The sequence below is a fragment of the Pelecanus crispus genome, chromosome 3 (genome assembly GCF_030463565.1).
Source record: "Pelecanus crispus isolate bPelCri1 chromosome 3, bPelCri1.pri, whole genome shotgun sequence".
Lineage (NCBI taxonomy): Eukaryota > Metazoa > Chordata > Aves > Pelecaniformes > Pelecanidae > Pelecanus > Pelecanus crispus.
The window spans coordinates 6,430,096-6,443,758 of NC_134645.1; the positions used below are offsets into that span (position 1 = coordinate 6,430,096).

General features: G+C 51.4%; 1 protein-coding gene across 1 annotated transcript; it reads left to right on the forward strand.

Annotated features, from left to right (window-relative positions):
* The first annotated feature begins 358 nt into the window (after positions 1–358).
* LAMP5 (lysosomal associated membrane protein family member 5) lies at positions 359–12,176 on the forward strand. Its single transcript, XM_075708288.1, is given in 7 exon segments — positions 359–379; positions 2,754–2,853; positions 3,036–3,208; positions 3,434–3,565; positions 3,646–3,751; positions 5,254–5,442; positions 11,998–12,176. Coding segments are annotated over 7 exon segments (900 nt in total).
* Positions 12,177–13,663: the final 1,487 nt, after the last annotated feature.

Genomic DNA, 13,663 nt, shown 5'->3' on the forward strand with positions numbered 1-13,663 from the left:
CCTCAGGAGCTGATTTGCTTGCACGCTCTGCATGCTGTTGCCCACGGGCTGCCTGTGAAACCAGCTGCCCATGGCAGACACATCCTAGAGCCGCTTGGCCAAAAAACCCCGTCCCTAGGGATGCACCGGCAGCAGTCCCGGTGCTGCAGCCCCACTGTCACCGTGCTGCGTGCTCCCTGCGAGGAAGCTGGTAAGAGTTCCTGCTGTCTGGTAGTTGGGGGGTAGCAAGGGGGATTCAGCCTTCAGAGAGACACAGGCAGTCTCCGCAGCTGGGGTAAGGGCAGATTGCGGGGTTGGCTCCAGGTGATCCAATCTGTGACCATAAATCAGCCCTGGTCACAGCATTCCAGGTCAGCTAATGCTGCGCTGGCTCCCTCAGGTGAGACCTTTCTGCTCTGTCAAAGTTTTGGGGCTTTCTTGGTATTAGGAAATCTTAGGCCTTTCCCTTTTTTGCCATGGAGAGCAGGATAACCACTGCTCTGCAGGCTGGAAGTGGGGATTGCCACTGAACCTGAAGGGTTTTTTGTCATGCTGCGCAGCTGGCGAGTGCCAGGAGAAGCACGGTTCTGCGCCGTGGGGCTCGGGGCTGTGGGTCAGCCTTGCCTGCGTGTAACAGCTGCTCGCTCGCAGCTGCTCCCTGTGGTACCATCCTACAGGGGCTGGATGCAGGGGCAGCTGCTCAGGATCATATATTTATTTGGAGGCTTAGAAGCTACCTAGAAACCTCAAAAAAAATTGGAAATTAAATAGGGGGCTAGAGGAGGAACTAGAGGCTGGTTAAATACTGAGGTCATCAGTGAAAGACCTGAGGAAGGCAGGCATTAAAATCACCACAGAAGTACAGTCTGTTGCAGTGAGTGAGTTTCATACAGAAGATTGTATTTTTTTCCTTTTATACAGTCCCCTGAAACTATTATCCATAGATTAATCCTGTATCGTGACTGACACAGGTCTGGCTCTGTTTTGGGGGGCAAGAATGACTCTTTATCATGAAACAGGAGAGAGAAAAAATAGCCAGAATATAATATTTAATACGTACAGCAAGCAGAAAAGGAATTTCAACAGAAGAGTTACAAAAATCAGTATGTTCCTTCAGTATCTGCTTTTATTTTTAAAGAGCTATTTCCCAGCAAGAAACCCCCTCTCTGCAGGTGTGCCCTGGCAGAGGACGGGCACCTTCGCGGAGGCAGCTGCCCACAATCAAAACTCACCTAGGAATACCTTGCTTCACAAAACCCTGGACCGTTGCTTCCAGACTCCCTTTTCCTGAACTAGAAATGAGAATTGCTAGGGAATCCACGTAACACCACACACTCCAAATAGCTGCTGTCCTTTTGGCTTTTAAAGAAAAAAAAATATCCGTGGCAGGCTCCTGTTCCCCACTGCTGCTGGGACTGCTGTCTGTAAATTGTGGATACTCAGATGCGCTCATGGTACCGGGGCGAGCGTGGCAGCGCATCAAAGGACCGTAAAAGCTCCCGAGGAAAGGTGGAAAAAATATTTTCACGTCGCATCGCCGGGCAAAAGGGAAAGGCGAAGCCGTGGGGTGCAAGGTGGGGCCGGGCCGGGCTCCCTGGTGGTCCCCGGGCTGCGCAGCTCGGCCCCGGGAGCCGCCCCGGCGGGGCCCTCTGCCCACCAGCCGGGGGGCTCTTTCACTGCTCCCCGGGCTTGAGAGGGAGGAAGCGCAGGCACCGGCTTTGCAGGGAATTAAGGGGATCGCCCGGGGCGGGCAGCCGTGGGGTGCGCGCTGCTTTTACCCACCCCGCCTCGCACCCCCTTCTCCCCTGAGCGCCCCGCGCCCTTGAGCCCGGCGGGGACAACTCTTCCCAGCGCCCCCGCACCTCCGAGCGGCACCCCCGAGTGTCCCCGACCCCCCCAGTAACGCTCTGCATGGGCACGGCCCGTGGTGTTTTAACGCAGCTGCTCGGGGCTGTCGGGACCGCTCCGCTCGCTGCGGGATGGCGTGGTTTATGTCACGGGCTGGTTTATGGTATCGTCACGACATCTTGAGAGCTCAGGTGCGTTGACGGCCGTTTATGAAAGGGCGCCGGGTTCGCTTTTGACCTTGCCACACAAAAATAGCTGCACATTTCTTGCTAAATTAAAACACGAAGCAGCTGCTCACCTTCACCGAAATTACTGACGCTCGGTGCGCAGCCGGTGCTGGACTAGATAACCCGTCCTCCACGCTGGACTAGATAACCCGTCCTCCACCGCCTGCTGTCCCGGTTTAGCCATGCGCTTCCCTCGCTGGCGGTGCTGGCGCTACCCGGGGCCGGGAGCAGCCCCAAAAGGGAAGGGTGGGTGGCAGGACCCCGGGGGAGCAGGGGGTGCTCGCTGCGGCGCAGCCCCGCTCCAGCAGCACCATCGGGGCAGCCCCCGGCTCCCTCCTCCCAGATTCCCTGCTCGCCGGTGGCATCCCCGCGGGGATCCCCGAGAGCCCCTCCGCGGGGGTTGGCGGGGCCCCCCACTCTGCGGGAGGGGGGAATCCTCCTCCCTGCCCTGCCTCCGCGTACGCCCCGTCCCTCGGCGTGGGCGCCTCCATCAGCTCCGCCGGCATCTCTCCTCCTCCTCCTCCTCCTCCTCCCTACACCCCCACACACTCTTCCCCATCCCTCCTCCCCGCCACTCCGCAGCGGAGTGCTTTCGCAGCCTGTGCAGCTCCTGAGAAAGGAGGTGTTTCAGGGATTAGGCTTTTTTTTCCTCTTCCCTTAAGAAATATCTCTTTTTTCCTTCTTTTTTTCCCTCCGGAGTGGACCCTTTCGGAGGAGCAGCAGCAGTAGCCGCGGACACGCCGGGGCCGAGCAGGGAGGATGGCTGGGGGGCACCTCCCGGGGCTGCTCTTCCTCTTGCGTGAGTACCGTGGCGGCGAGTCGCGACATGGAGCCCCATCTCCACTGCCCGCTCTATCGCGACAGGGATGCCCCGTCGCGACAGGGGAGCATACTCCGGCGGGCTCGGGGCGGGGGGGATGTTTCGGCGAGCTGGCAAAGGCCCCCGGGCGCTGCCGCCGCTCAGCGCCTCTCTGCCCGCAGACACCGCGGCTCGCCTGGCTGCCGAGCAAGAAGTTGAAAATCTCTCCGGGCTCTCCCCTAACCCCGAAAAGGACATTTTCGTGGTGCGGGAAAACCGGACGACGTGTCTCATGGCGGAATTCGCCGCCAAGTTCATCGTCCCCTACGACGTGTGGGCCAGCAACTACGTGGATGTGAGTGGGGACCAGGGCCGGGGGAGCTGGGGGGCGGCCGGGGCTCGGGTTTGCAGCGCTACAGCCGCGGAGCCGCTGCACGTTGGCAGCGCGGGGAAATCCGCCCGTAGTTTTGGGAAGTCCTTTATCCCTTCCGAGGACATTCAGCCGGGGCTGGGGCGAGGGGGGGGGGGCGGGGGGGACGACTGAGGTCTCCCCGCCCTGAGCCCCGCTCCCCGTTTGCAGCTGATCACAGAGCAAGCCGATATCCCGCTGTCGCGGGGCGCCGAGATGAAGGGCAAGTGCGGCACCAACGAGTCGGAGCTGGAGGTCTCCTGGCTGGAGCAAGCGTACACCCTCAAACTGTTCTTCCTGAAGGTACGGGGCTCCCCCCGGGCGCCGGGGTGGCGGGGTGCGCGGCGGCATTGCCGGGGTCCTGACCGGCCCTGTCTCGGCAGGAGGGGCACAACACGTCCCGGGGGCAGGAGGCTTTTTGGAGGCTCAGCCGGATCCAGTTCACCTACGACACCGCCGAGCGCACCTACTTCAAGGACGCCGTCAGCCGTAAGGGCCCGGGGGGACGGGGTTTAAAGCAGATCCCTGGGGTCTGGCGAGCGCGGAGCCGGGGAGGGGGGACACGGACGGGGCACACACAGCGACGAACACCCCACAGGCTACTCACCTAAATGCAGTTTAACGCAAGAAAAAGAACCCCCAAACCCGCCCAACAAAGCCGGGACCAGGTGCCGGTTTTAAACCGCAGATTAATTTTTTTCCCTCTTTTTTAATCTCGTTTCATATTTTTAATCACCGCAGTTGCCGTGGGAGGGAGAGCCCAAGCTCTGCCCGTTTGCTGCGCTGCTCCAGGCCTTCCCGGCGGGACCCAAGGGCCCGACGGGGTGGGCAGTGGGGCAGGGGTCTGCCTGGTCTGGAAAAATTTGTTTCCTTTCCTGCAGGAGATGGTTTTTTAAGGTTAACTATCTCCTTGGTTCTGATGATGATGGTTCCCACTGATAGGTGGGAAAGCAGCTGTTTCCCAAGACGAGATCTACATCAATATCCATACCCCTGCACGCCTCCACACCCAACAGCCTCCTCTTCTCTCGACAGCTTTCCTTTCTTTTGGCTTTCATTTTGGTTTTATTGCGTTTCTGCTCAGAAATGAGTTGTCTTGTATTGAAAACTGAAATACTGTCATTTGCCGGTTGTTCTTCCTCAAGATTTTCAAACTCCAGTGAGAGGTGCGTTAAGAGTCTGTGGCATAAAACACACTGGATGTGGAGCTATTTTTCCCACTGGTGCTTCTACTGTTTGTGTCCCCAAAACACGGTGGTGGCCATGCCTCATCACCCTCTGCAAATGCGACGCACTGATTGCCTTTCTGTGCTGCTGGAGGGAAACAAAGGGCTGCGGAAGAGCGGGCGGTGGAAGGCATCCCTCATTCCGCCTTGCTGAGCCGCATTCGGCCTTCACTTAGAAAACAAGCTCGATGCAGTGGGAAAATATTTCCTCGTAACCTGTACTGGGATGAAATGGTCCTGTTGTATTTTCAGGAAAGGTGTTACGGCCTGTTTTGCTTTGTAGTGAGGTCCCCAAATTGCATTGCTCCTTCCCACCCGAATTCGGAGCCCAAGCACAGCCACAGGAATTGCCGTTTCCTGAATGTAGGTAGTATGAGCAGAGTCCAAGGCTGAAACCTGCGTATACATCAACAGAAGCCATTCCTCCGACTTTATGGACTTCAAGTCCTCTGACACGAGCATAGCTGTCAGCGGCAGAGCCGGCTGTCCCCTTCGTGTCGGCAGGACCGCGTGCTGCAGCCGTCTGTTCCTGCTTGCCCACAGGCAACCCCAGTGCGGGAAGTGCCCTGGCTATGTGGGGGTGTCGTGCCGAAAGCATGGTCCCACCCCAGGAGAAAATGCCGCTTTAAGAGCAGCGGAGCGTGCGGCTGCCGCATTGCACACCACCTGCATACCATTGCGTTCAATTCATTAGCTTTGTTAATAAAACCACGTCGGTCCCCCAGAGACGGGACCTGACCTCTGCTGTTTCTGCCCCTTGGCCAGCCGGGAAGCACACGGCCAGCTCGCACCGGCTCTCTGCCCTGGTCACCCCGGCCGGGAAGTCCTACGAGTGCCAGGCGCAGCAGACCATCTCCCTCATCTCCAGCGATCACCAGAAGTCTGTGCAGCTCTTGCTGTCAGAAGTGCGCATCCAGCCCTTCGACATCACCGCGGATTTTGTCTTCAGTGAAGGTAAGGTGCAGGGCGAAGGCATGTCCTGCATCCCCGAGATGCTGGCGCTGCCATGGCCTTTGGGGCTGTCGCAATGTCCTGAAGGAATTTGGGTCCCACCTTTATCAGAGCACCTTCCCCTCCCCCTGGCAGGTTGTCGGTGCTCCCTGCAGTCTCTCCAACCCATTCCCTGCTTCTGCGGTCTCCCAAAAGCGTTTACAAATTCAGGCCAGCTGCTATTTGGTCAAAATAAGGGCTGGCGTTGCATGTACGTTGGCAATACGAGTCCTTACAGGACTCATCTGGCTGGGTTGCCAGCACGCCCCAGAGCTACGGGGTCCGTGGGGAGCCCTGCAAGGCTTAGGTGTCTCCTCTGCAGCACGGAAGGTGCTTCGGTACAGCTCCAGGGGCTTTTTAGGGCTACAGCACCCTGAGGAAAGCGTGGGGCGGGCTGCAGTGGGAGGAAATATTTGGGATGCATGTTGCCGGCTTCAGTTTGATTAATGCTCATTGCAAGGGTGAACGAAGCGTAACGGGGACTTCAGTGAGGCGCCTCACGCACCAAACACGCAGGACACTGTTCCTCTTCCTAGGTTTCTTTAAAGGTAATTGGGGATAAAAGAAAATGTGAGTTAACACGTGCTGTTTGTATCTTGTACTTGTACTGAAGTCAGCAGCAATACTGCCATGGGGCAGAATTCCTGCAGATTTTGCCTTCCTTTATCCTGAGGAACCTGCGGTGCTCCTCCTCCCCGACTTCCCCCTGCCTTTTCCATCAGGTTGAATGAGGGAGTGTAAACGTGCTCACCTGAATTAGGGCTTCGAGACTAGTCCCCTTTTTATAGTGCCATCTTAGCAAATTAGTTAACTCCGTTATTGTAACAAGATGCAAATAAAATTTGTAATAGCCAAATCTTTTAATAACGAGCTAGAAAATGGTGGTGTTATTTTCAAGCCTAGCATTAAAAACGTGGGGCTTTATTATTTTGCATGTGGGAAATATTTTAGAACGCAATAAAAAACCAGCGCTGACTACAGAGCCGAGCATTTACATTCATGACTCACATTCCTCTAACTGATGTAGTAAATACATGCTATTATGTACACTGGCTCTGGCAGAGCTCTGCGTGGCTGAATTACTCATGGCAAGGCCAGTGTAGTATGGAGTAGGTTTCATCCGTGGGCAGAAATAATTTTTTTTTTTTTCCCTATTGAAGTAGTACCACGTTTTGCATAGGCTACAGGGAGAAAAAGGTAGAATTTCATAGTTTCCTATCATTTTTGCTGGCACACTTTCATCCTCTCCCTCCTCCTGTGGATCCAGCTTCCTACACTCAGGGTTTGGCTGGGCAGACCTTGGAGGCTGAGAAAAGCATATTTAAAACATGCAAGTCTGGACTCAGTTTTAGCTGTTGTGTCTCTGTGATACCAAACTTGTAAAGTCCAAGAGCCCACAGTTAAAACAACCGAACTCGGAGTTCATTGCCAAAGAGGACTACCTGCCTTTTTTATGATATGCTCTTTTGTATCAGGTGGTAAATTTGTTGTTTGGTTGGGGTTTTTTTGTTGTGTGTGGTTTGGTTTTTTTTTTCCTTTGTTGTTGTAGTTTGGTTCTTTTAAAATCCAGGACACAAGGAGACTCCAGTTGGTTTAGGAATCTTTAAACATGTGTGGAGAATTCCTCCTTCTGAGGAAAGCACCGTTTCTTTCTTTGTCAAACTTTCTGGTTTTTTTGTTGTTGTTCTCGTTATTCAATGACACTTCTTTTTATTTAATGCCACTGGAAGTCAAATAGCGAAGAGCACCTGGAGAGGATGGTCACAAATGCCCGAGAAGTCATTTATCAGTGAAGCTTCACGTGGGGCTCTGCCTCTTCTCCCAGCGGCACGTCCCCACCAGCCCTGCGGACCAGCGTGTCCTCGGCACACGCATGGCAAAACATGATCCTTTGTGGGGGCTGAGAATCACTGCCAATCTTAAATTACAGTAATTAGCCTTCTCCTTTTTGGTTCATTAATTTCCCATTAGGTAAAATTCCTATTAATTACGAACAAGCTACAGAACATTTTAAAATATTTTAGAATAGAGAAAGAGACCTGCTAGAGCAGAATTGCTGAGACGCGGGAGGATCAGGGCCCTTTTACCACAAAGAAATGGGGAGAAAGGTTTTGTCATTAGTTCCGATGCTGTCCTGTCTGGGATAGATTAAAAATATCTTGTATGGAGCAATAGGATTGATTTTATTTTTTTGAATAATTAAACTCATCTGCTAGAATATCTTTTTTCTTTTTTTTTTTTTTAAGGACACTGCTTCCAGCCCTCACAAATACATACATATATCTATATAAAAATAGATACATAAATATATGTATTTACCTTTCTCAATACAGAAGCAGCAGAACATTTTTTTCATTCAGAGCTTGGGAAATTTTATTTTTTTTTTAATAGGGAAATTGCATGTACATTTTTCAGCTAAAAAAGATGAGTAAAAAGAGAGCTGGATCAAGAGGATGCGAGAACATTTAAATTGGTAAAAGAACCCTACAGAAATTGTCAGCTCTTTTGATTTTAATCAAAATAATGCAAAATACTGATACAAAGGCTGAGAATTAGGGACCAGGATCCTGGGAGGTCTCATCTCCCTCTGAGCCACCCCAAACGAGGGCCACGTTTTCTCAAGGGTCCTTGGCACCAAGTAGCTCCTCTTCGCAAGGTACGCGGCCACATTTAAAAAAGTACCCAGTCTTTTTTTTTAATTTTTTTAAATTTTTTAAGCTAATCACTTATAAATGCCCATCTCAAAATCTCAAAAATCTATCCTGTCATGCCAGACACAATTGGGCTGCTTTTCCATCCCTTTGAACAGCCCCTGCACCGGTCCTCAGGCTTGGTCATGCCTGCAGGAAACCACTGATTTTTTTTTTTTTTTTTTTTTTTTTTTTTTTGCCTTGCTGCTATTTGTTCTGCAGAAGGATGCTGAAACAAGAAAATGGGCCTGTTGGGTGGTTTCGTAGCCTAATACTGAAATTGGACGAGCACTCACCATAGAAACCGGGGCGGTACGTGAGCCTGGGTGCTGCGCGGGGTCGGAGGAAGCACAGCACAAAAGAACAACGAGGCGCCTACCTAAATGCCGCTTTCCGGTCTGCCCGCAGGGCTGGGACCAGGGCTGCGGGGTGGCACTCTCTGGCAGAGGGGTGACCCCGCCGGGTTCGGGATGCAGCAAAACTCCCAGCATCACCTGAACCTTCCCCGTAGTTAAAATTTGCCAGGGACCTTCTTGCTTTCCTGGACTGAGGGTAAAACCCAGAAATGTGGGCAAATGCTGAGGTTCCTGTGACCTGAAACAAAATACTCAGGAAAACTTGATGGAGAGGGCTGTTTTCCTGCAAAAGGCATTGATTTAAAATACATAGCAGTTCCCAATGCGATGGTGTTTCATCTGTCGTGCATCAACCAGCCCACCTGCCCACACTGTGCTCGACGGGGTTGAGTGTCTGAATTTGTGTCTGCCGTGGACTTTATGCAAACCCTTCTGCCCTCCCGCTCCCCCTTTGCATTTTCCTTTGCTGACAGACCGGGAACGATACCCGTTACCTGCCTCCCCACGGTGCTGCGGACCTCGGTGCCTATGCAATGCTTTGAACTCTTGGGGTGAAAAAATGCAGTATAAACGTTGAAGTACGCACTGTTAAGAAATGTGAAAATATTTTTGTTGTAAAATGCTGCGTTTTAACGCTGTGTGGGTGTAAAAATACAAAATTTACCCTCCTAGCAGTCAGCGCGTGGAGAGCCTTAGATCCTCTGCAAATGTGTTTGTGCTTTGCACTTGCCTGTGCTGCCGTGCTGAGTCCCCCACAGCCCCGTTCCCATTCTTCCTATGCTCTTCAAAGAGCACAAACTTTGGTGATCTGCTCCAAAAGGAGAAAATGGATGTGTCTGGTGAGGAGAAGGTGCTGGTAAGGCAGGAGGTGGCTGCTCTGCAAGGCTGCATTCGCTGCCCGGGCAGAGCACTTTCCGCCCAGGGAAGTGCAGCTGGGGAGAGCAGCATGGTTTGTGGGTGTGCTGCTGGAGACTGCTGCTTTGCTTTGATTTCCCCCCGACCACAACCACCCCATGGGCTTTTTTGTTCTTTTAATCCTCTTTAAAAAAAAGTGTCAGAATAAAAGAACTATCTTCCTTGGGTGCTTGCAAGAATCGACACCTCTTTGAGTTGAGACTCAGACACTTAAATAGAGCCGTGGCTTTCTGCGGACACCGGAGTTTTGGCCGTGTCCTCTGGCAGATTTTGTGCTCTGCAGCCAGTTTGCTTTGGCAAAAGCTGGGAATACAAATATCGCAAGCGGGTGCGTTAGAGCTGGCTTAGTCCCCTGCATCGCAGCACCGGTGCTTTTAGCTTTGCCTTCTTCACTGGCTGCAGACCCCGGCGTTCACCCCGTTCTCCTGCAAACGTGGCATCGGTCTTGTTTAAGGAAAAGCGCACGGGCAAACCTGCCGTGTTTGAGCACAGGTGCGTGCCCTCGCAGCAGGCTTCTTCCAATTTTCTGTCGGGTTTAAGCTAAACCACTTTCAAGGCAAAAATTAGCGCCCGCAGGAGGAGACCGCAGTGGCTGGACTAAACCGCTGCTAATTGGCACGTCGGCACGCCCCGGCCCGTCGGGCTGTCGGCAGCCCCGTGGGGAGTGCGCAGGAGCTCCTCTAGCACGGATCCTTCCCGTAGGAGGGGTGCTGCTTCGTACCGGCACGTGAGCGGGGGGGTCGGAGCACCCCTGGCCCCCGGCACTGCCCCGTGGGTGGCTTTTCCTGCCGTCGGGTGCGGGGATGCCAGCTTGCCGCTGTGCCTCTGCCTTGGCGCTGCGAGTCTGGTCAGGCCTTAGCATCCTAAACTGGGGAGCATTTCGTATAAAGCTCTAGAAACCCAATTTTGGGAGCTAAATAATAATCAGGATTTTTTTTCCCCTTTCTCCTTAATACAAACAAACAAAACCCCTGCATTGCAGCAATTGCTGAATCGCCTGTAACACAGTCCTGGTGATTAATCACTCCTCTGGTGAAACAGTGAGCAACGGGAACCAAAAAGGACGTTTTGTCATTAGACTACATTTCACTTTTCCTTTTTTTTTCACTTCATTTACAGCTCGAAATGTTTCCTGATGGCATCACTGCGAGCGTGGTGCTGGGAGGAGGGCTCCGCTCGGTGACGGAGCTCCCGGAGGTGCTGGCACTGCTGGAGATAACGTCCCTGCTGTCACCTCCTGCCTGGGCCTGGGGGGTCTCCGGGTTTTTCCTTCTCTTTGCCACATGCCATTAGATTTGCAGAGCATTTGCCGTTCGTGGTTGCCGCAGATCTCTGCGTCTTGCAATCAGCTGCCTGGGGAACCCATCTGGACAGTCTTTAGCGATGGGAGGAATTAGTGGTGCTGCCCTTTGTATCTGCTCATCTAACATGCAGCCTCTTTTTTTTTTTTTTTTTTTTTTTAAAGTAATTGCTGTTTTCATTGTTTTCAGCACAATTTTAGTACTGTGAAGAAGATGATCCAGGGGCCAGAGCACTGTCGCTCCTGTACCCCATAGCCTTCCCCACCCCAGGGCTGGCATTTTTCTTCTTTTTGGTCTGGCAGCCATTGGCTCTGCCTGTCCATCGGCACAGATAAGCAAGAGTCCCACAGGGAAAAAAGTAAATTGTGATCCTGTCATTCAGGCCTGCGGTAGACTCTGGAAGTGTAAGGGAGCTGAACCGGGATTACCAGCATAACGTGTTTCCTAGCCTTGGTGGCTGTGCCTTTGCAAGCTAAATAGAAAAGTGTTTTCCCATTGCGTGGTTATTATTATTTTCTAGTGGTTTAATAGACCATGATGGGGACTCGTAGACCAGAGAGAAAAACACTGGGGAGTCTCGTGTTGCTTCTGCTCATCTTTTGCCATATTTGACAAAAAAATGTGGGGTGCCAGAATGCTGTTTGGCTGCAAACACGTGCTCTGCCGGTGCTGGTGAAACCCCCATGGGGAGCTCGTAGAGAGGGGGGAGAGATGCCATTAGATCTCTGTCAACTTGCAGATAGAGGGGAAAAAATCTTTTTAACGATGAGCAGGGTAAGTCTGACGTAGGATTAAAGACTTGCTGATGTTGAGGTCTCGTGAGACAATATTTGTAGACTCTATAACTAAGTAACCAAAGCAGATCTTCAGCCCTGGTCAGGAAACTCGTACTTTCACTGTCCCGTTCCCAGCAGGGCCATTGCGGTACTGATGTGGCAGAGGCATGAGGAGGAGCTTATGGGCATGAAAGCATTTTCTCCCACCGCGCTGGCTGGTTTCATAGATGTTACCTCTCCCTCCAAACCCTGTGTTGTGGCTGTGATTTCACTTTCGTCCAAAGCCGTGGATTTTCTCCTTGGGACTCCGATGACGGTTGCTGTCTCTCCTTGCTGCTGCGGGTATTTTTGCTGCGCAGGGACCGCCCCGGCGCGGAGCCGTGACTCCAGGGAGGTTGGTTCGCAGCTGCAGCGGGAGTTCAGATTTGCAACGTCTCATTCATTTCTTTCTCTTTCTTTCCTTTTCTTTCTTTCCCTGCAGAACACAAGTGCCCGGTGGACCAGAGGGAGCAGTTAGAAGAAACCCTGCCTCTGATTTTGGGCCTGATACTGGGGTTGGTTATCGTGATAACCCTCTGCGTTTACCATATCCACCACAAGCTGACAGCCAACCAAGTGCAAATTCCTCGGGACAGATCTCAGTACAAACACATGGGATAGGGGACAGGATCGAGCAGCCCAAATATTTATCAGGTAGAAAAAGCAAAAGCACTTTTTTCTAAGGGTGAGGAAAGGTTATGGGGGGGCGAGAGACGGTATTCACAACATCTAATCGTGGGTATTTCATGGAGAGACACAAGTTAAGGTTAGGCTTTAATATAATCAGTGCAGAGACGTAGCTGTCTCTGTGAGAAGGCTCAGAGCATCTGATTTGAGGAGTCTGTCGGTGGCGGTAGGTGATATGAATACCTTCTTAAGCAGCTGGGCCGATCATCTGGGAACAGAAATGCTTCACATCTCAAAGTTTAACATTGGGGGCAAAATTAGCTTTTTTTCCTTCTTTTTTTTTTTTTATTCTTCCTTCCCTCTGCAAGGGACTGTTACCTCCCCAGTGCACCACTCTTGGCAGCGTTCAGCCCCCTCCTTTCACGTCAGTGCAGGGAGCAGGGCTGGGGGACAGAGCCATTAGACAGCCTTCGTTAAGGGCCCTCTAATGAGGGGACTTGAACCACATTCCTGAAGTTTGCACTCATGTTAAGGAAAGCATGAAGGCAATACAGGTGTGTTTGGGGTGGGGGGGGGAGAAAAAAAAGCCAGAACCTCAAGCTGGTATAAACTGGAGTAAAACCAGTGCAGCAGATCGCAGCCAGCTGAGGAGCTGACCCCACACTTGAGGCTGAGCGAGGAAAGTTTGTTTTTGCTTCTTGAGCCACATCTGAATTAAACTTAAAAAAAATAATAAAGAGTATTGATACACAAATTATAAAGTGCCACGCTACTGCAAGTCAACTGAGAAATGCTTCTGGCTGGACATCCTGCACGTATTGTGATTGTCGTTGAGATGTTACATTGCTACCTGCAACTGGTATTTTCACAAAGAAACAACAACAAAAAAGAAAACGGAAATGTTAAAGTTACTATGCAGATTATTCAGGTGTAATCTAATGTAACAGAAAAAAAAAAATAAGGAAACCCTTGAAATCTATCCTTAAATGTAGACCATTTTTAAAATTAATTAAAACATGTACATATATAATATACGATTTGCCTTCTTGTTTTGAAATGATATAATGCTTTTTACTGACTCCATGATATCTAATGGAATTGGTGGAAAAATTTGTAGTCTGAATGGATATGAAACGTAGGATTTACTCTAGCGGTATTTTGGTGCAGATGGTTTGGTGAAGATGTGGTGGCTCAGTATTCTGTGATTTGTCGGCTATTTCTAATACTCTTCTAATCTCTTGGCTGTTTCTTTCTTATGTGTTTTGTGGGCAATGGCGCGTTTTGCTCTGGTCTCATCCAGTTCCCACTGAAACCTTTGCCTTCCCTTGGTGTTACTGCAACAAGAGTTAGACCTCACGTTACATTAGGGTATGGAAAATACTTTGCTCTTCTTGAATTGATTTGATCCAAACAGGGAGTCATACAAACTGTCCGCCTTCAGTTTAAAACAGAGTAACAGGCCAAGAAAAATAGTAATTCCC